Here is a 23,653-nt window from a genome sequence, read left to right as displayed (position 1 = left end):
GATTTCCATGCCCTCCTCAATGCGAACCCGCCTGAAATAGAGGGCGACACAGAGTTAGACTATGGAAACTTTAATACCTGCCTGACCCAAGCCTTAGACTCTTTGATCCCAGCTGTCTGGATCAGAGCCCGCTCTCGGGAATCCAGCTCTTGGTACAACGAGGAGTTGGCTATCCTCAGGAAATAATGTAAACTTGTCGAACGTAGATGGAGGAAAACTTATGACCCGACATTAAAAACCATATATAGGGCCGCACAAAAGAACTACCACAGAAATATCTGCAGGACAAGAGCCGCCCATTATGGCACCGAGATCAAGGATAGCCAGAACCCTTCGAAAAACATTTTTAAAATTCTGAAAGACCTAAGCGCCAAAAAAGCGGTGGCAGCGACAAATTTGTCTTATCTGCACTGTGAAAAACTTGCCTCCTTCTTTATAGATAAGATACAATCTATCTAGAGTTCCTTCCCAGCCACTCTCGCTCCTACCCCCTCCAGCAGAGGGCTGACAAACAAACTTATGACCATACCTGAATTAAATCAGGAAGATTTCTTCAGACTCTGTGGGAAAATTAAATCAGGCTCTCCTGCAGACCCAATAAAACCTGCCCATTTTAAAGAAGCTTCCGCGCTCATACTTAGTCCCCTCCGAGCTATAATTAATTCTTCCTTTAAAAATGCCATCATACCCACTAGATGGAAGCAGGCCTGGGTATCCCCCATTATCAAAAAAACCTTAAATTTGATTTACTCCTGCAAAAGATCTCTCTGTGGAGACTTTGGAATAGTGTTGTGCACTTGGGGCATTAACATAACCAAAATGGTCACATGTCGAAGAGTTCAGAATTGGTGTGTATGGCATTAATGGTTTGAAGAGGGGTTAGTTTGAAAAAAACATTGGAGAAACGTGGGGGACATTATTTTTTGTTTTGTGACTAACCCTATCCCCTATGTAAGTAAAGGTATCTCTCACATTATTGTGATAACCTCAGGTGTACGCCAGGAATACTATGTCTGGCTCATCTTTCCAGGAATACTTCTGGGAATGCCCTTGAATTGGAAAAAAAGATGTTTTGTTGCTAGAGCAGAGCTTTCTGAAAGATAGCTAGAACTGACTCGCACCCTAGTGTCAGGATTCACAAATCTTGCTCCATGGTTCACTTATGGCATATGGACGTTTGTGCTGCAACTACACTTGCCAGAGTGCAGCAGAAGTCAGGGGATGTCATCACCACGCTGATTGACTGGTATGTAATAATAATTATTTCTATTAGTAAAGCCCAAACATATCACCCTTAAAGGTTTCAAGGCACTGGGGTCCTGTGGAGAGATTGAGGAGGTGTTAGCCTCCTTTGCCCCGCACCACCACTTTGGAAACGCAAATCTACACCTTATTCTCAAGAATGTGCTGCCGCCTTGCGTTTCCCCCTGCAATGGCGCTAAGTTTCACAACTTAGCGCCAACACAGGCATCTTTGCACCATGGTGCAAGGGTGTCTGTGTGCAGGGGAGGGTTGTTTATGTACAAGAAGGTGCCCCTTCCTGCATATAAACAATCCTAAAATGCCATTTTGTAACTTTCATGTGTGCTGCTTCATGCAGCACACATCAAAGTTACAAAATGGCATTTTTAAAAGGTTTGTTCATGTACTTGAATGGACACCTTCCTGTACATGAACAAACCATAGCATTTTGCTTTTTCCATGTGTGCTGCACAAGGCAGCTCACATGGAAAAAGCAAAAACCTGGAGAAATGAAGCATTCTCCTCGTTTCCCCAACTTAGGACCAGGATTTTTCCGGTCTTAAGTTCGGCGCTGCGACCTATTATTGCCGCCCTTGATAATAGGTGGCAGCGCCAATCACAATAGGTTTTGTGGTGGAACGCCCACCGCAAAACCTACTGCATGCCCCTTTCACGCTAAATTTAGCGTGAAAGGGGCTTTAATCACAAGGTGGCGTTAAACCACTTAACGTGGCTTAAAGCCACGTTAAGTGGGTTAGCGCTGCCCTGAGAATAAGGCGCTGACACTATTGCCATGGGAACACCAGAAAAAGTGACAGTGCCGTGGCGATAGCGGCTTGAGAATATGCCCCTAAGTGAGCTATTGCCCAGGGTCACACGATGCTGAGCTGAGCTGCCACGGGGATCGAACCAGGAGCCCACGCTCCAGAGTCAGACACACTAGGCCGCTGCACCACACCTCTCCCTATGCCAGTGAAGCCAGTTTCTTTGTGAAAATAATTGATTGAATGTCTCAGTAAAAAAGGGCCTGTGTTTCGTTTCAGGTTCACTTTACTGCAAGCCCCTCTCTATTTTCCCTGTCTTCACCTGGATATAGATGGGGGTGTCCACGCCGCAGCTCTTTCATTTCAGCGCAACCTGTAGTACAACCAGTGAGGATATGCCAACACCACAAAAAAAGCCGCACTTCACTGCATCCAACACAATGCTCAGATAAAACATGACTGAGGGAGTCAAACAAGGTCAATCAATAGTTTTCCCTTCGGTGGCTACAGGAACAGTTTCAGTGGCTCAACCGGGATGTTTGTAGCCATTTCAAGCCTGCCATCCAAAAGAATGGAATCGGAAATGTCCTTCCAGTACCAAATTCCCATCATTTGCTTTGAGCTATAATTCCTCCCCTCGGAATTAGTACTGTGGAATACTAGCTGAATAATCCTCCTTTTATCCTGGGGCCATCTCATATTAGAAGTAATGTCAGGGGAAGCTATACCAAAGAGTGAGATTTTATGCCAAGTAATTCTGACAATTATTTTGTTGATTTGGAAGTTCTTTGAAGTGTGTCATACATATATGTTGCTTGGAGCTGAACATAATAAATTTGTTGTCAGATGTGAAGCGGTTTACATGTATTGGTGAAATAGCCAAGCCCTGAGAATTTTCTGCAGTGCAGTAGGTGCAGAATTTCCTGAAAGGAAAGCAGGAGAATATTACAAAGCAGTGGCAGTGGTGTAACACAGGCCCCTGCATACCCCGCTGTGCGCCCCAGAGGTACGAATTTGGGCCACTATTACCTGCCACCTCGGGCGGCAACAGCAAGCCCCCCCACCTCGCTCCTCAATGCTTTTGCCGAAGGGCGGCAAACGGAGAAAATTCGCCAGCGCAACTCCCCGCTCTTCACTGCGAATGTACGTGGACGATACCCACCTCTACCTCAAACTTCAATCTCCGGAAGACATCAAACTTCTCAACGCACGCTGAAGAACACACAAGCATGGTTGGCAGAGAACCATCTCAAACTTAATGCTCTAAAGACTGAATTCCTACTAATAGCCACCCCCCCTCCAAAAATCCCCATCGCTCAAGACTGTCTTAAACACCTCAATGTATTCAACGTCCAACCTACCATTGTAGACTCTGCAAAATCCTTAGAAATAACCCTCGACTCCAATCTCAATATGCAACGACATATCAGCAATGCAACGAAGGGAGCTAATTTCCAAATCAACACCTAGAGGAAACTGAAACCCTTCCTCCCAACCAACGACTTGCGAACTGCAGTCCAAGCACTAGTTATCCCTCGGATTGACTATGGAAGTACCGCCCTCTGCGGCCTCCCACTATCTACAACTGCACCATTAAGAGCCTCTATCAATGCGGCAGCAAGTCTCATCACTGGATCTAAAAAACACTCACACATCTCCCCCGAAAATCGTGTGCATCACGCACAAGGCCTTACACCACAACTCCCCCAGTTACATTGCTCAGAAATTGACAATCTCAAGAGGTTTAAGAGCAACAAGAAGCGCACAAACTCTCCTCCTAAAACCACAAAGATTCCACAAGAAAAAACTTACAAACGCTCCTTCTCAGGGATGGCTCCCAGGATCTGGAATGCCCTCCCTCCAGAAACAAGACTTATCTCATCCGCTGCATCCTTCAAAAAGGAAGTCAGATCGATCCTTATGGCTAAATTCACTTGAATATAAACTTTGTAAATATTGTTTGACTGCCTATCTTTCCACTGTACTACACTGTCTGCCATGTCCTATTTGTCTTTTTGTAAAGCGCTCTGATATCTGTAAGGATCTGATTCGTGCTATATAAAACTTTGAAAATAAATAATAAATAAAAATGGAGCCACCTCATGATTGGCTCATGTGTTGTTGCAGTGGTATGTTAACAATCTCCTTCTCCTTCTGTTTCAGGACATTAGTCATGTAAACGATAATGGCACAGAGAGTGTTACACCGTCAGCAACTCTAAGGTTGGTTGTACGCTCCAGCCAATGTGGCTCCATCATTGGAAAAGCTGGTTCAAGAATCAAGGAGATACGAGAGGTGAGTTGTTGATGCAGGTTGTGGTTTGCTTGAGAGTACTAATGAAGTAAAGCTCTGTTTATTTGAGTATTTTTGAAGATAGAGTGGGAATACCTGAAACAAAAATGATTGGATGTAGAAAGATGTTTTTAACATTTAGAGTGGTGGGTGCTAAAACAGCCTCATGACAAAGATGTTGGGATCAGGTTCTTTGTAATAGTTATTCAGGGTATGAGGCAGAGAGGATATTTAACTTGAGGAATTGACAAAAGGAAATGTAGAAGAATGAGGAAGTTTGGAGAGAACAAGAAGGGCTAAGAGAAGTGCCTGGCAGATGGTATCTGACTTCAATTTCTGTTTCTTGTCTCATCAACAGTGCACCCCTCTCAATTCAGGTAACTCTTGGTGCTGGCTAATCCGAAAGATTTCCTCCCATTCCAATCATCTCTCAGTGCTCTCTAACCACAGAGTGTCCCAACCAAACCTTTCCCAGTGCCATCTAATCCCAGAGTGTACCAGCCTCTCCAACCATCTCCCTGTGCAGCCTAACCACCCGGTTTCCTATCCACTCCACGCACCTTTGAGTGCTCTCTAACTAGAGTGTTCCAACCACTCCAAGCATCTCTTAGTGTTTTCTAACCACCCAGTGTCCCAGCCACCGAAACATCTCCTAGTGCTGTCTGCACAGAAGGTTTCCCAACTGCTTCCAGACACTTTAGTCTTGCTCAACCACAGGGCAGCCGGAATGCTCCCAGTATCTCTTTGCCGTACCTAAACTCAGACCATGTCATCCATTTTATGTATTGTTAACACAGAATGTTTCAATTACTCTACACTTTTCTTTAAGTACGATCTAAGCATGGAGTCACTTGACTACTCCCATCTATTCCTTATTGGCTTCTACTCACAGTGTGTCTCAATGACAATAGTCTCTGAGTATGTTTGATTTTAGATCATCCCAACCCATCCAAAGATCTCTTAATGCTGTTTAAGTACAGCATTATCCCAGGCATCCCTACTAGTACCGTCTAAACAAAATCAATTGGTGCAGTCAAGAATAGCATTCAATCAATCAGCATTTGTATAGCGCAGCTCTGTCACCCCTACGGGTATCTGGGTGCTGGGGATGCTGTGTCTTAGTTGAAGAGCCATGTCTTTAGTTTCCTTCTGACGTCCGCCAGGGAGGGTGCTGTTCAGAGGTGAAGGGGCAAGTCATTCCCAGTCTTGGCAGCGATGAAAGAAAAGAAGCGGCCTCCACTGCAGCTGTGATAGATGTGGGGGGTGGGGGGTGAGGGAGACGGAGTGCACATTTCTTGTGGGTAGGGGGAAGTTCAGTCGATGGTCGATATATATGATGGTCCTTGATCATTCAGAGCTCTGTATGCGTGTGTTAGGATCTTGAACTATCATCTTCTCTGGATGGGGAGTCAGTAAAAGTTTCTGAGGTGAGGGGTGATGTGAGTCCATTTGGGGAGGTCCAAGATGAGTCGGGCTGTGGGGTTCTGAATAGTCTAAAGCCATTTGAGTGGGTGGAGTTTCTGGCGTAGAGAGCATTGCCATAGTCAAGGCAGGTGGTAACAAGGGCTTGCATGATGGTCTTCCTGGTGTCGAAGGGGATCCATCTGAAGACTCTGCGGAGCAACTGAAGGGTGTGGAAGCAGGAGGAAGCAACTGTGTTGACTTATCTTTTCATGGTCAGTTGGCTGTCGAGGATGATTCCGAGGTTGTGTGCATGGTCTGTCGGAGTGGGCGTTGGTCAGAGTTCTGCAGGCCACCAGCTGGGGTCCCTTACGGTGGTATTCTTCCCGAAGATTAGTACTTCTGTTTGTCGGTGTTCAGCATGAGGCAGCTGTCTCTCATTCATTTGCCTACATTGGTCATGGCATTGCAGAAGTTTGTTTTTGCGTTGGAGGGGTCCTCGGTGAGTGAGAGGATAAGTTGAGTGTCATTTGCGGAGGAAATTATGTTGAGTCCATGGTATCTGGAGACGTCTGCAAGGGAGGGTCATGAAGAGGTTGCACAGTGTGGTGCTGAAGATGATCCTTGGGATACGCCGCAAATTATGTCCTTTGGTGCAGAGATGAAGAAGGGAGTCGGATGCTCTGGGTTCGTCTTGAAAAGAAGAGATGATCCACTTAAGGGCATTCTGCTGTGTGCCAATGTTGTGGAGACTGTCGATGAGGGTATGGTGGGAGACCGTGTTGAATGCAATTGAGCAGTCGAGGAAAATCAGGGTCACCGTTTCTCCGCTATCAAGTAGAGTTAGGATGACTTCTGTGGAGGTGATCAGTGAGGTCTCAACAACATTACATTGCATTGCATTGCTCCACCTCTCACCAGCTTTCAATGATGTTTCACCACAGCAAATGTCTCTCTATGCATGCTCAGTGGTAACTCAAAACAAAATGACCCTCAAATTCAAGATATTTCAAAGAAAATCGCTGCTTTCCAAAACTCATTAAACACAGCACGTCTTTCTTTGCTCATTTCATGCTTAGGTGCTGCAAAAGAGGAAAGGATGGAAAGATGCAGAGAACTAGAATTTTCCCATGGATAATTTCTGCTGTGACCTTTCTTTTCTATTTGAACAGATTCTTCAAGCTCATGTTTCTTTTCTTCTCCTTAGAGCACTGGAGCCCAAGTCCAGGTGGCAGGAGAGATGCTTCCCAACTCTACGGAGAGATCTGTCACTCTCACCGGCACACCGGAGGCAGTCATCGCGAGTGTCAAACAAATCAGTTATGTGATACTAGAGGTGCATATCTTCTCCCCTTTTATCTTTTGCTTCATCAAGACGCAATTCACTGTGATGATAAAATCCACCATCTCTGTCAAAAGGGAGGCCATGCCTTCAAATAACACAATAGCAACATATATCACCTCTTGGAGCTTCATTTCAAATCAGTATCTAATGTTCTTATTTAAAAGTAAATTATAATAATTGTTATAGCTTCCCAGTCAAGTGTTGCCAACCAGCAACTCAAACATTTTTTGTGGGGAGCAATCAATAATTAAACGTCAAAATTGTAATGATGTCACATTTTCTAAACGTCCAATAGGCAAGAAAGCGGTATGGTAGCACAAACAATGAAATAAAATATATATAGATATTTTATGATAATTATTGTAGTCATTCTAATTATTATTAGCCTTTTAAAAAGGATGTTTGAGATGCTGATTATTTACACCAGACAGTGTAGTTATAATAATTTTAAAAATGTGTAATACGTTTTTGAAAAGCTAGTGATTTGAAACAAGACCACCCCAGCAGTGCTGCATGTTATTTTTGTGTGTATGATCCAATTCAAGTAGGCATATTGGGCTGTCACAGCCTATCATTTAGGGAAGAGGGGCCCCACCCCTCTACCTCTTTCCAAGAAAGTAGAATGTCTGTCAGGCTGAACAATGGACAGCCTGACAGACACTCTTCATGGTCGGGGGAGACAACCAGGTGCTCTACATGTGCTAAATGCACAGGCGCCTGGCTGCCTGATCCACAATTTGCAGGGCTGAAGATTTCACATCCAGGTGAGTATCACATCCTCAGCTCAGCAAAGTCTTCTGTGAGGCTCCCCCTCATGATGATGGCGAGTGTCACTGATAGACTAGGACCTGTGCACTTCAGTTGTGAGCCCTGAAGTGCCCACTGCGGACTGTCTATCAGTGATGCATGTCACAGAGTGGGACAGAGTCAGCAGTCTCCCTAACCCCATCCCACTCTGTGAAGAGTAAGGTACTGCTGCCTCCTCTCTTTGGCTGATCCATAACAAGGTCAGCAATGAGAGGAGGTGGCAGGCCGAATCCTCCATCCTGTGCGCCAACCTCTGTAAAGGCTTCCCCATCAGCGAGAAGTTGGGAATTCACTGTCGCCAATAACCAACCATTCCCAAGAACATCTTCCTTCTGTGTGGTAGGCGGATTTATTTTCATGACCGCCTCAATGCGGTCTGGTGACACCTTTCTCTTGCCTTTCTCAAAGCGATGACCCAAATACTGAACTTCAGGCAAGCAATGCTGAAGTTTGCTCATGATCATCTTGTGTCCCTTCGCTGCCAAGTGGTTTAAGAAAGCAATGGTGTCATCTATACAAGCTTCCTCCATCTCCGAAGCAATCTGGAGGCCGTTGATGTATTGCACAAGCACTGAACTTTTTGGCAATACCAAACCCTCAACATTTTTTTTCAAGATTTGGTTGAAGATGGAGGGACTCTCAGTGTACCCTTGTGGAATGTGGATTACGACACCATGTTAACACATGGTTCTCGAGGAGGAAAGCAAATAAAAATTGGCTCTCCTCATCTAAGGGCGTCAAAATGAATGCTTGACACAAGTCAATCACAGTGAACCACTCGGCCTCGCAAGGAATTTGAAATATGATCACAGAAGGATTTGGTACCAGAGGACAACGTGGAGTCACAATCGAATTGACCTTTCCCAGGTCCTGAAAAATCCTGTACCTGCCGGTCAGTTTCTGTAACCCCATTATAGGTGAATAGCACGACTTCCCATGATCTCCTTTAGGATGCCCTGCGCAATCATAGACTCAATCACTGAAGTAATTCCTGCCACTGTTTCCGGGGTCAGGTTGTGCTGCAGCCTTCTTGGAAATTCGGCATCTGGCTTGATCTGTATGCGGACCAGCTCAACCCCTGGAATCAGTCCTATCTCTTCTGTAAAATCACACCCCACGGGGGAGATAGTGTCTCTCAGGTCATATGGCATATCATCCACTGTTAGCACGAAAACACAGTGATTCTGATTCAACAGTTTGATTGCAATGTTGTCATCATTAGTCTGTAATTCCACTCCGTTGGGCGTACAATAGATAGTACAGTTCAACTTACATAGGTCGTCACCTCCCAACAAACAGACCGGACTCCAATCGCACACAACACAAACTAGTGCCAATTCAGGAATTTTCCTATTCTCAGAGGTATCTCGTCTGTTAACGGGTTTGTCATTCTCCTATTGGCAACTACCACAACTTGGATTGATTGTCCCGAGAGGGGTAGGTTTGGTACTACTGCGGATCTTACAGTAAAACGCATTGCACCAGTATCAATCAAGAACATAATGCTATGACTGCCTACATCTGCCTCCACATACGGTCCACGCTGGTCTACCCCAAAGGCTGCTCCAAGGGTACAGTCTTCCTCCCCCTGAGGCACCGTCATTTCAACAGGTCTGGATCGAATCCGTCCAGAGTCTCAATGGAGAGCATTTGATGACACACCTAGTTGTTCTGTGAAATTCTCTGAAGTTGGGATTCTTGCACTAACTGATTCGGACCCCCCCCCCCCCATTTACGGATCTTGGTCTCGTTACACTATTTATAGCACCAGGTACCTGTATACCTTCCACATCCTGTAACTGATTTGCTGGATTTGCTCAACACTCACTCTTCCAATGCCCGATTTTGGGACAATAGCGTCAAGCAGTGGTCTTCTTTAATATACCAATGTCTACCCCTACCTTGGAATCTGTTCCTTTCCCTTTTGCTCGTCCTGTGTTCATCGGTGCATTCTGAAACCCTCCTTGGTTATTCCAATGATTCCAACCTAAAGTTCCCCCATTTGTCTGCACCTGCTCTACCCTATTCGCATTCCTCATCTGGACTAACATTAGCTTGTCCTTCATTTTCCTGTGCTTAGAGCCCCCCTCGTCGCTACAATATTTGGCATACCGTAAGATCTCATCCACTGATTTATTTTGCCAGCAAATCAAATCTTGCTGAACCATGACACTAATCTCTGGTCTCAATCCTAGCACAAACATAGACACAAATTGTTTCATATCCTTTGGAACTAGAGTATCCAATCCACTGTACTGCTTGAAGGCTTGCAAAAGCTTTTCTTAGTAGTCATGTACCGATTCCTTGGGCACTTGAGTGGTTCAGTCTATTTTGACCCAATCAGTATCTTGTGGGCAATCTTAGACTGTAACCATATGATTACCTGTTCAAACTTTTTCTTGACTAAAGGTGAAGGACCATGAGTTATCGGGTCCCTATCTGTTTCAGTAGAAGGCCAATCAATAGCAATTTTACAAGCAGCCACAAGTAGCTAGGAACCACAATGTCAAACACGGTGTACAAATCAATCCACAGCACCCTTGAGATCTTTACAAAGCAATCGACTTGCTTATACCATTTAGCAGGTTTCTCCCTCAGCCGAGTAAAGTCATTTGTGAATCCTGCCAAATCACCCCTGCACATGCCCCTCTCTCGGTACCTCTTGCAATTGGTATGCCTCTACTCCTGAAATGACCCCTCCTGGCAAAGGCGTATCTCTCACCACCTTCCTAACGCTCTTCTTCTTTGACTATCTCTCCGCCCATTTATCGAGCTTGCTCCATGTGCGTATCCTTATAAACAGTTCTCAAATGTGTGTTTTCAACCCTATGACTATCTTCTCTTCCACTTCATGATCAGTATAAGTCAACCCATGGTTTCCCTGTAGCATTTTCATCTTAGACAAGTCCACATCATATTTTTGCGCTAATTCTGTAAACTTCTCATGTCCTGGCCTTGATTTACGAGTGACATCCTTTGCTACAAACAACAAATTATCCTTTTCATAAAGTTCTATCCCTTCCAAAGTTAAACTTCCACTGATTATCTCATTCACTTCTGCTTTGAGCCTCACTACATCTATCAATTTCGCTTTCACTGCCCCATACTTGACACACTACTCTGTCCTTCCTTCTCACCACTCTGCTCCCTTTGTCGAATTTCTGATGCTGTAGTCTGTAAGACATGCTGATTTCCAGAAGTTTCCTGATCTACCTCTGACATCAGAGGTGCTATGACATCAGAGTTGCTACCTCTGATGTCCTTCTCAAGGGTCCTCTAACTGGTGCTTCCCACATTCTCAATTCTGAAATTGAATTTGCCAATGACACTGATCGTATTGTACTAGACCCAACATGCACCTTTTTGAGGAGTCCGCGGTTGCTGGCAATGGGGTACTAGCTTCTAACAGGCACCAAAAATGGACAGTTTCCATTCATTGTCACATTTCCTCTTGGGTTGATCCTTTCCTCCAACCCCAACTGTTGTACCTTTCCTCCTAAACCCGAATCATACACAGAGACTACAGGTCCAATGGTGACCGGTACCGTAAGGGCTTCCAGTAACCTTATAGCAGCATTGACTCTACTTGACTCTCCACCTCTGAATACTGGCATCCCTGTCCCTTCTACTCCTGTTGAAATCTTTCGCATTACTCCTGCACTATGATCTGTCTGTGGCATTACCATTCCTTCCATACTCGCTGCATTTGCCAGTTCTTGCCTTCCTTCTTCTGAATGTGGGTTGTATGGTGGCGGACGCTCTGCTAATAGTCTGGCTAACAAGCTGTTATCGGTATCACTCTTATCATCTCCATATCCATTCCCACTCTGACCGCCTCCCTCTTTCACTAATAGTGGGTACAATCTCTCTCCCTCAATTGTATCTACTCTCCACTTCTTCAACTGCGCATCCCTTCATGCATCCTGATATGCTTTCATTGCCTTCTTCATCCTTTCCTGACACCTTTCCCTGTTCTTTGCCTGAGCTGCTCGCATCCAAGCATCTAGTGCATCAAACTGTGATGGTCTAGGTGGAGGCCATAGTGAAGACATCATTCCCCTCAGCTGGTACAATACCTCTAATCAAAATGAACTTTTTCAGTAATCTTATGCCATTTTGGAGCCAATCTATAGTATAGAGTCCTATATTCGTTGCCATGTAATGTGCTGGAGTTTCCTCAGGCGGTGCTTCCTCACCCACTTGATTCACCACCCCCCTATCTCCCTTACAGAGATCACGTAATATTTTAAAACATCACATGATTGAAAATAATTTCTTTCAACCAACAAGATTTCTCACTTTAACTTTCCTGATGATCACCAACCAATCCCAGCGTGGTGTTACACCAACCGGCCTATTGCAGCGCAGCAAACTCAGACATCACCCTTTCCTCCTCACTGCGGTTCCTCCTCCTTCCCAATCTCACTGTTCACATTCACTCTCGCAATCATCAAAACATGTAATTGTCTACCTTTCTAAAAGATCGATGGGATTCAATCACTCAAGAACATCCACACAAGTGATCCTCAACCTGCGGTGGTCACTGGAATCAATAGAGTCTACCCCTGCGCACAAAGCTTTCCAAACGATCCTAACAAGTCCACTCACACAAAGTTCCCAGTCTCAAGCGGGTTGCTGATAGCACCTTATGACTTCCCAACTTACCAATGGTCAGACAATTACAACAAGTCGGTGTTTTCTACACCACAAATATATCCCAGGATCTAGTTACTCTTGAGCCCGATAACCAGGCATGACGAAATTCTTGGACCCCATCCGGCTCGAAAACCACATTCACTCGACTTTCATTTCAACTCCGCAAAACATTACACAATCAAATCATCACCGCAATGTAGCACACAACGCATCTCTATTGATATTCACTCCACCTTTCTCCGCTGTTCTCTCCGCACCATCAATCTCCGTCGGTTTCCGCCAAAGTCCGTCGCTCTCCGTTCTCGATCATTGGGCTCTATTTTGGGGCTCTACAGGTCTAAATCTTTTCTAGAGTTTTCAAGATTCTCCCCTCACTTCATGAGACAACCATCCTACACTGCTACCAACTGATGGAGCCTGGTTCCACGTTCTAAACGTACTCTGGAACCCTTGGCCTATGTCTATTTTTGTCTGCATGAAAGTGTGGAGGGGAGAAAAAGTTGTTAGCCAATCTATTCATCATTGTTCCAAAGAGCCATGGCTCCGAAGAATCACAGACTCTCAATCCAGAGTTAGTTGTTTTATTACAAAGCCAAGAACAGTTGGACATACAAACACCTCAAGACGAGGGTATAGATATACATTGAAACTAATACAAAGTGAAACCCATGGATGAAGTTAAGACAATGCAGCATACAAAGAATGACTACTTCAAGGATCAAAATGCAATGATAACTGCTCCAATATCGAGTGTCCTCTTCATTGGAGGTTAGTAGGTAAAAAGCATTAATCAGTCCCTACAGTATCGCTAACGTGACATCCCTGCTTAGCAGTTTCCCAAGGCAAGTTCTGAAAAGGTGTCAGCATGTGAAGGCTTCCTTAGAAGACCATTCACGTCGGACGGGTCAAGTAGCGTAAAGCTACTGAGCTAGTTCTAAGATGCTCTCTTCTCTCAAGGCAAGGCAGAAGTCCCCGGACTCTGTCCCCAACTCCAATACAAGAACGGGTATGAGACTTCCCACAATGCCATACAGCATCACCTCATCCACGCAAGACACCTCCTTGTAGGTAACTTTCCATGTGGCAGCGATGCTCTGAGACTTTGGCTCGATGACCTTGATTCCCAGGCTCCCTTGGGTGAGAAAGAACACCATCCCATATTATCAGCATCACTGTTCAATGCATCTTCTCCTCCCTAAGCCTAACTTCTAAAACAAAGACATTATTCTAACTAACAAAGATGCATTTCTCCACCTGCAACAGAAAATGTGAGACAGAACAAGTTCAACATACACATGAATTCTACTAGCACCTTACATGAGAGCGTCAGGGAGAAATACACGTTAGGCCTACAGTGTTCGTCAAACCTAAGAAACAGCATGTAAATTCATGAAACACACATATACATGATCATCGTTACTGAACATATTTAAATCAATGCATTACATAAGCACACACATTATCAAGCTCCATTAGTCACATGTACAATTCTACACATTAAGGTTTTCATCTAACCACACAAAATTGAAAGGTTGATTTCTGCATGTTATACAAAACGCCTATCACTTCACTTAAACGTTATTACATTGCACAATCTATTGGCATAATTGTTAACACAATAAAGGTTATATGAGGGTGCAGACTACTCATGATTACGATGAACCCCTAAAACCGACAGAGCAAAACTGCTCTCTATCACATTCCCTTACTGTAAAATGTAATAGGAAATAAAATAAAACTGTCTGCTATATCACTTATATTGCTGGTGTAAATCAAAAGTATATAGGATTATGACACACATATGGTACATAAATATGGTAGATGCTTGCCGGTGACCTTTTGAAATATTCATCAATTCCACCACAGTGTATGTATTGTGTTTGGTGCTGCTCTTCAGCCAGGCCAGAGTAACTGGTGATATTTTGGTTACTGCCTCCAGCCGGCGCTACACTCCAGTCCTCACACTTCAGTGAATACAAAAGACAACAGGCACAGTGATTCTTTTAGACAAATTTTAAAATGTGGCTACATGAACCAGAATATTGATTGATTAGGAATATTGGAATTGCCAAGACAGTCCCATTTTTTCAGCATCTTTCAAAGCTGATATCAGTAAATTTAGCACAAGTTCTCAGAGAGGGTCGACTGAACACAGTGTGATCCACTTTTCCATGTGTACCAGCCCAGAATTAATTAGCCCTTATCAGAAATGGATTAACAGAGATGATATTGTGTGTAACAGTTGCATTTAATTAGTGTCCTGCTGTCTGTGTTTTCTATATTAGTAAGCATTGTAAATTCACTCATCCTGTGCCTGTTGGTTGATGGAGAATTGTATTCCTACATCTATGTTTGTGGAATGTCTTGGCTTTAGGTTTTGAAAATGTAATCACCCTATTTTTAGACATCAATCTGATAGGTCATGCTCCTCATCAGTGTGTTTAAAGTATAAGATGATAGATACAAATGTACAAAGCATTGGTATTTTCTCCAATAGTCATAGAATTGTTTTTGCAAACTCATGGTCTTAGAATAATCTACTGTAAGTCGAAGAGGGATGTCATATTAGGAAATGTATCACTTTTGTGGTTAGTGATCTGGAAATTTGTCCAGATTCCACCTTGCTCTTATGATGGCAGCTAGTTACGAAGCCAACAAAGTAGTCAGGAAAATAGTCTTTTTGAAAGAACCATAGGTCCAATGTAATTTGCACTTCAATAAACACTTAGGGCCTAATTTCGATGTTGGGCGAGCTTAAGTCCGCCTGACATCGTTTCGGGACAGTCTGACTGACCAATTAGGATGCGAGCGAACAGTGTTCGATTCACTCCTATTCTTTACAATGGGAGCATGCATTCCAATCGGAATGTGTGCTCTCATTGTAAAATGAAGAGGTGCAGTTCAACCGTGCACCCTGTGGCAGGCACCTTAAGGTCCCTGCCACAGGGTGCAGGGATCAACCGGGGGGCACTATAGGCTCCCCCTCGGCCACCAACCGGAGGCTGTGCACCCATGGGGGCCCTGCTGGGGGCCCCCAAAGACGACTTCCAACAGCCTTTCTATGTCGGAAAGGCCAGCACAGAAAGGCTGTCGGGATCCGACATTGTAATCCCTTGGGCGGAAAGAGCCGCCCTTGGGATTACTGAAGTCATTCTGACTGGTGGACGGGCTCTCAAAGCCCATCAGAAACCAGTCAGAATGACTGGTCGGGTTCCTTTCTGATGACACTGTCGAAATGGATCAGTAGGAAAAGAATCCGACCGACTGATTAAGATGCGTTGGGAATCATTTCCTAACACATCGTAATCAGCCCTTTGTTTCTTAATTCATTTGTGTGGATCAGGGCCCAGTGCTTTGCAGTGATATGAAGCCCTGATGCAATGCTAAATTGTGAAATGCATTATTCCACACAAATTAATTAATTGTAAGTTGGGTAGCACTGGTCCAAGAAAGCACCCTTGAAGCTGCTGTGGTAGACACAGAATCTAACAAAGGTCATGGTAAAGAGTCTCCACGCCATAATTAATGAACCAAAGTCACCCTTAAATAAAGGCATTGCGGACAATGGTTTCACTCTGTGTCGCTTCGCTTCTTAGATGAATGATTACTCCTTCAAGCTAAATGGCGATAAAACGGAGGTCATGAATCCCCAACTCTGGTGCCCTCAGCATTGGCCGGAATCATTAGGGTCTCTGCCTGCCCTGCCCCCAAAGGTTAAGAATTTGTGTTTTGTATTGATTAAGAATCTTTCCAAGTGATCAAGGTTACTTCCACCTGTTTCGCTGTGCATAAGTGGTTGAAAAAGATCATCTGGATGATTCCCCAAGCACGCTGAGATATTAGAACCTGGCCCTATGCACTTGCCAAGGTTTCACTTGGCTCGCATTGGAGGGTTCTCTTCTCTGTTCTGGGTCCGAAACTATGTAACTACCTTCCTGAGCCCCCAAACAACTGCACTTCCTTACTTGCATTCCGTAAAGGCCTAAAGACCTGGCTGTTTTAAGCTCTTTATCTCCCATACTCTGCTCAGGAAAACCCTTTTCTGGGTAGCTGTGTGCTTTACAAGTTTATAAATGATAATAATAAATAATGATAACTCACAAATGTCATACCTTCCAGAGAAGTTCTGGACTGGTGGACCCCCCCTGCTACAAAGTACAAACCAAAAACATTTGTCATACACCTACAATACTAATGATATGGCCATAACAGACAATACTTCAAACATAAAGAATGTCAATTACAACCACCATTGGCTGTAATGCTGGATGATCAATACGAGAAGGATACTTAATGGCAGAGAGGAGTTGCTCTGGTGATCCTATTCTGTGTGTTGGTGGTAAAAGCTGTCCATGACAGCTAAGGCTGTGTGTAGTCGCACTTAAACATTTCTAGTAGAGCTTCCAACTGCAGGCCTGTTTTTGGCATGGAATGTTTGCATGGTACAGGGCTCTGTGGTATGTTGTAGAGTCAGCAAGCACCATTAAAACTGGAGTCAGAGATAGTTTGGAAGCAAGAATATCCCCTCCCTGAATATTAATGATATTGAGTTGTTACCTTTCTTGCTAACGTAATGCAACTGAGAAAGCTTTGCATAATTTGTCTAATTTACAATACATGTGGTTGTACGCAATGCAGAAATACTGTGCAGTTCCTAGATTGGAAGTTGACTTTAGGGGCCCCCAGCAAGGCAACCATGGGTGCAAGGCCTCCAGATGGCGGCTGAGGGGGCACCTGTTGATCCCAGCACCTTGTGGCAGGCACCTTGATGTTCCTGCTACGGGGTGCACGGATGAACTACACCTCTTCTGTTTAAAATGAGAGCATCCATGCCAGTCAGAATGCCTGCTCCCATTGAAAAGAATAGGACTGCGACTGAATACTGTTCGGGCGCATCCTAATTGCTGGGTTGGGACCGCCGACAGGAGGTGGGTCGGTTCCAGTACCCAATCGATGTTGGACGGACTCAGGTCCATTCGACATCGAAATCGGCCTCTAAGAATTAAAACTGGTATCTCTGTTTGATAGATCGGTGGAAATGTCTTAAGCTGGCTTTATATGGTCCTGTTGGCGTAATTTTGCAGATGAATTTTGAAGAACTCTCAGTTTCTTGATAATAAGGTAGTGTTACAGATTTCTCAGATGTCTCTTCAGTCGTGCAAAGTTGGATTGAATAACATTTCAGTGACAGTTCTAACGCTGGAGCTGGAATTGTGTTTCATGTTATAGATCCAGTTCTAGGCCAGATATCTGGATGCTAATGTGGGACTCAAAGGAGAGGCAGGGGTCCAGGATAACTGCACAACTTTTAGGTTTCTTAGTATGAAAGTTGTTGTGAGCCAAGATGACTGAACAGGTTTCTTAGAATCGGAGGGCAGTTACTGCACAGAGAAGTCCGACAGTAAAGAACTCTGTTTTAAGCTCTGTTTAAGGACACTGAGAAAGAACACACCAACATATTTGAGTTCATCCAGGCTGGGATGGAGTTCCAACTCAGAAATTTGGGACACAATTGTTGAAAGACCCTAGATGGCTTACAAAGAGTTGTGAGTCGCCAGCATGTACCTCAAAACCAAACACATGAAGCACTTAGCATGTCCTAAGTAGGGAAATGTAGATGTTCAGTACAATCAGAGTGAGAATATGGTGTTATAGACAGTGCTGCCGACTTTGGAACAGGGGAATCAGGTTAGAATCTTGGCGTTGTTTGTGCTGAGGGTGCACTTATGGCACCTATGGTGGCCCCTGTTAATCCCTGCACCTTGTTGTGCCTGCCACAGGGTGCAGGTATTAACACAATATCCCATTTCTCTATGGGAGCTTGTGTTACAGCCGGTCTACGGCTCTAACACAAGCTCCTATAGAGAAATGGGAGAATAAGACTGCCCCATGTACGGTCGCATCATAATTAGGAGGTTGGAGGTCGGTCGATCCCATTTCCGCCATCGTAATGGGCCCATTAGATTAATTTGCTATAATCATATGAACACATTGTGACAGACATGTTATTATAGGTAAATAAACCCATAGGAATACACTCATCACCATGTATTATATTAATTTATTGATCTACTTATATATGGATGTAATTATGAATATATATATATATATATTCACAGAAAAAACCATAGGTTATAGACCATATATAGTTAGGAATTTGCATTTACAAAACCTTGAAAATTCACTGAAAAAACCATAGGTTATAGACCATATATAGTTAGGGATTAGCATTTAAAAAACCTTATTTTATTTGCACAAAACCATTGAAATTCCATATATAGTTAGTTGCACTAACTATATATCGCGGACCCGCAATCCACTGCTAATGATGTCACATATTACATCATTCATGACATGGTCAGTGACATCACTGATGACATCACTGATGACATCTCAAATGACATCACTGATGACATCACTGATGACATCTCAAATGACATCACTGATGACATCACTGACATCTCATTTGACATTACTGATTACATCACTGATGATATCATTTATGTGATAATACATCTTCAGACTCTAATATAACCTTAGATACACTCAGTGTAAACAGGCACGCACAGACTGTCACACATCCATGGAGTTACTCACACACCTAGTCAGTCATGCAAAGAATCAATCACATCTCCATTTCCTTAACTATACAGTTATACACACCTTACTTATTCAAACATATACTAACACATATTTACTCTCTTATACAATCCTTGATACAAGTTCACAATGATTCATACAGCCACTCTCACATTCACTGGCTCTTATGTTCAGTTATTTATATATGTCAACTCTCACATGGAGTGTGTTTTACATATGTACTTACTTTGACATGTAGAACTGAGATATCCATTCACTCACCAATATACTCATGCACACAGTCAACTGTCCATACAGCTGTTTCTACATGCACTTTTGAACCCATACACCTAGGGAATCAACTGCTCACACATCTATGCACAGAGTTATACACCTCCCAGCCACCCACACACATACTCAGTCTCCCATACAAATACTTGGGCAACCATTCAATAACCCATATAGTTACTGATATAGCTACTGATTTAAACATGCAGCAGTTTACAGAAGAACATAAATAATGATTGCCAAATTAAGACACTTTAATCACTAACCCATGCACTCAGTGAGACACATTTAATCATTCTCTCATACAGTCAGTCATGCACCTACTAAATCCTTCATCCAGACACTTATACATCCACTCATTCTTCAATATGTAAGACATATTTTAACTTTACAGAAACATACAGTCACTGGGTGTTGTCATCAGTGATGTCATCAGTGATGTCATTTGAGATGTCATCAGTGATGTCATCAGTGATGTCACTGACCATGTCATGAATGATGTAATATGTGACATCATTAGCAGTGGATTGCGGGTCCGCGATATATAGTTAGTGCAACTAACTATATATGGAATTTCAATGGTTTTGTGCAAATAAAATAAGGTTTTTTAAATGCTAATCCCTAACTATATATGGTCTATAACCTATGGTTTTTTCAGTGAATTTTCAAGGTTTTGTAAATGCAAATTCCTAACTATATATGGTCTATAACCTATGGTTTTTTCTGTGAATTTCATTGGTTTTTTAAAAGCTAATAACTATAGCTGTTAAATATATTCTTTATTAAGTGACGTATCACGTAGCCCGTGAGACGCCTCATGATGCATCGCATAACCGTGACGTATCGTCTCTGCAGCGCAAACCAAACCCAAAACGTAAGCGCGCCAGAACACGCTTAAAGATATATATATATTTGTTTAACCTTAATTAGACAAAATCCACACGTGCACATATCACAAACGTTCAAAAAACACAATATGTCGGACTCCCGTTACGCTGCCGGTTAGCTGCCCGGTTAACGTACCAGGAAGCACCTTTACCGCGAAAAATCGCAAATTTTTTTTTTTTCACCCCCCAGGGAACTTTAATAGCCCCCTCATCAATCCTAGGGGTTCAGGAGGGGTCTGCCTTACCCCTTTCATTCATTTACACCTTTTTTTTTTCCACCTCTTGTCTCTCGATCCCACAGAGAGACAAGATGGCGGCCGCTCCAGACTGTTTACAATGATAACAGCCAATCAGCTTCTCCTCAGACTCCCGTTACACTGATGGTTAGCTTCCCGGTTAGCTGCCCGGTTAGCTGCCCAGTTCGTGTACCAAGACGCGTCTCTACGGCGAAAAAATCGGATTTTTTTTTTTTTTTTTTTTTTTGGCCCCGCGTGGCTTTATAATATCCCCCTCATCAATCCTAGGGGGTCAGAAGGAGTCTACCTTGCCCTCTTTCCTTCATTTCCCCCTTTGTTTTGGCCTCCTCTTGTCTCTCGATCCTACCGAGAGACAAGATGGCGGCCGCTCCGGACTGTTTACAATATTGACAGCCAATCAGCTACTCCTCAGACTCCCGTTACACTGCCGGTTAGCTTCCCGGTTAGCTGCCCGGTTAGCTGCCCGGTTCGCGTACCAAGACGCGTCTCTACGGCGAAAAAATCGGAATTTTTTTTTTTTTTTTTTGGGTTACACTGCCGGTTAGCTTCCCGGTTAGCTGCCCGGTTAGCTGCCTGGTTCGCGTACCAAGACGCGTCTCTACGGCGAAAAAATCGGAATTTTTTTTTTTTTTTTGGGCCCGGCGTGGCTCTATAATATCCCCCTCATCAATCCTAGGGGGTCAGAAGGGGTCTACCTTGCCCTCTTTCCTTCATTTCCCCCTTTGTTTTGGCCTCCTCTTGTCTCTCGATCCTACCGAGAGACAAGATGGCGGCCGCTCCGGACTGTTTACAATATTGACAGCCAATCAGCTACTCCTCAGACTCCCGTTACACTGCCGGTTAGCTTCCCGGTTAGCTGCCCGGTTAGCTGCCCGGTTCGCGTACCAAGACGCGTCTCTACGGAGAAAAAATCGGATTTTTTTTTTTTTTTTTGGGGTTACACTGCCGGTTAGCTTCCCGGTTAGCTGCCCGGTTAGCTGCCCGGTTCGCGTACCAAGACGCGTCTCTACGGCGAAAAAAATCGGATTTTTTTTTTTTTTTTTTGGGTTACACTGCCGGTTAGCTTCCCGGTTAGCTGCCCGGTTAGCTGCCCGGTTCGCGAACCAAGACGCGTCTCTACGGCGAAAAAATCGGATTTTTTTTTTTTTTTTTGGGTTACACTGCCGGTTAGCTTCCCGGTTAGCTGCCCGGTTAGCTGCCCGGTTCGCGAACCAAGACGCGTCTCTACGGCGAAAAAATCGGATTTTTTTTTTTTTTTTTTGGGCCCGGCGTGGCTCTATAATATCCCCCTCATCAATCCTAGGGGGTCAGAAGGGGTCTACCTTGCCCCCTTTCCTTCATTTCCCCCTTTGTTTTGGCCTCCTCTTGTCTCTCGATCCTACCGAGAGACAAAATGGCGGCCGCTCCGGACTGTTTAGAATGTTGACAGACACCGGAGAGCCAATCAGCTTCGCTTCGCAAAGTTCCGATACGCGAAAAGTTCGCGAACCGGAGCGCTGCCCGGAGCGCTGTTACAGATATATATCTTGTTTTAAACGTTAATTTCTCAAAATCCACTGAAGCACATATATTGAGACCTAGCAAAGGCACATCGGGCTAACAGTCCCTACAATTTTGCCAAGTTTCGTGGAAATCCATTCAGCCGTTCGGGCTAAAAGTGAGGCCAACCGCCCTATGGAAATTAACATGGGAAAAACGTGTTTTGGGACCCCCCTTTTTTCTCGGCCCCCCCTTGACGAACCCCCCCCAAATTTCCAGGAGCTGCTCAGAAACAAAATGTGCCATTTTCCTGAAAATTTCAGCCAATTCCGTCCACAAACGCCAAAGTTATTAGGCATAGAATTTTCAAAAGTTCCATAGAGAAAAAATCCTAACTATATATACCTACTGGCTATCGCCAGTAGGTAATATATATATATATATATATATATTGTATTGGGGGTCTCTAGTTGGCACAGGTAGGTACTTGTGACAAATAGGGACCTTCTCCTCTAGTCAGAGTAAGGGGGGGTACACTCCTAGAATAACCCCTGCTCACCCCCTTTGTTATAAACATCCACGTTTTCACCTTTCACTCTCGGTCCTGAAGAAAGCCCATAAGACCTATCTTGGCAATTTGGGCTGAAACATGTCGGCCATTTTTAATCACTAACTTTGGGTGCGTTAGAATCCCTAATACATTCACGGAACCCACGATTTTCAATACCCTTTGACGGGCTACCCGAATCCAGACCCAATAAAGGAAGCATCCAACTGTCCGTGTATTTTAACGAATTTGAGCGCTGTCCACATCACTTGATCACTACTGTTTTAACCATGGGTAAGAACCTCTAGGTGGAGGCTGCGTAACCATACTGACCCGATGATTATGCACACACGTGAATGAAGAGCGGAGAATCAACATATACTGCTCCCACAATCTTCCCATCCCGTGCATGAGGGTTTTTTACCTGAGACACCCCACATACCTCCTGCATACCCTGACTGTGCAGGACAAGTGATCCTTCCCCCTATGATTAATTGAGATTAAAGTCAAGGAAACTGAATGGATCAGAACTTCCTCCTCCCTCATATGATTGATTCATATCTGAATACATACATATAATCAAAGTATACATGTTTACAAACAGCCATATATGCACCATTGGTGTCTACTGCATACTATTGCTGTACATTTGTATGTTGAATATGGAGGTCATGTAGGGAAGAGCCAGCTCTTGGGTCATCTTAACAAGATAAGATGGTTATCTGTGGATCTTATGTTTTGGGGCAATGAATTCCATAGTTTGGCTGCTTGAACAGAGAAAGATGTTCCACCCATGTTTTTTTTCTTTTATGCTGGGATTTTGAAGTTGTGAGCCAATTTGGAGCAGAGGTTTCTTTGGTGTATGTATTTTGTTATTTTTGTCATGATGAAAAGTAGTCCTGTTCAATGTATTGCTTTGTGGGTGATAGATACAAAGCAGCTTGAAGGTGGATCTTCTGGGAACCGGTAACCAAAGTAGGGTCCATAATGCAGGGGAGATGTGGGCTTGCTGCTTTATATCTAAGACTAGTCTAGCAGCGGAGTTTTGAATTTGTGGTAGTCTTTTTCAGACTTGAAAGGAGTGATCCATCGTAGAGGCCATTGGCGTA

The 23,653-nt window shown here is 43.9% G+C and overlaps 1 protein-coding gene across 3 annotated transcripts in view; it reads left to right on the top strand.

Moving 5' to 3' along the window:
* PCBP4 (poly(rC) binding protein 4) overlaps positions 1-23,653 on the top strand; it is a 216,734-nt gene that overhangs the window by 160,636 nt on the left and 32,445 nt on the right. For all 3 annotated transcript variants that reach the window (XM_086938725.1, XM_086938727.1, XM_086938726.1), the window contains exons 6-7: positions 4,170-4,301; positions 6,907-7,035. In XM_086938725.1, coding sequence (XP_086794851.1) covers positions 4,170-4,301; positions 6,907-7,035 — 261 coding nt within the window. The remainder of the gene's footprint in view (positions 1-4,169; positions 4,302-6,906; positions 7,036-23,653) is intronic.

The sequence above is a fragment of the Lissotriton vulgaris genome, chromosome 9 (genome assembly GCF_964263255.1).
Source record: "Lissotriton vulgaris chromosome 9, aLisVul1.2, whole genome shotgun sequence".
Classification (NCBI taxonomy): Eukaryota; Metazoa; Chordata; class Amphibia; order Caudata; family Salamandridae; genus Lissotriton; species Lissotriton vulgaris.
Note: the sequence above shows the minus strand (reverse complement) of the source record. Positions and strands in the feature narration are given on the sequence as shown.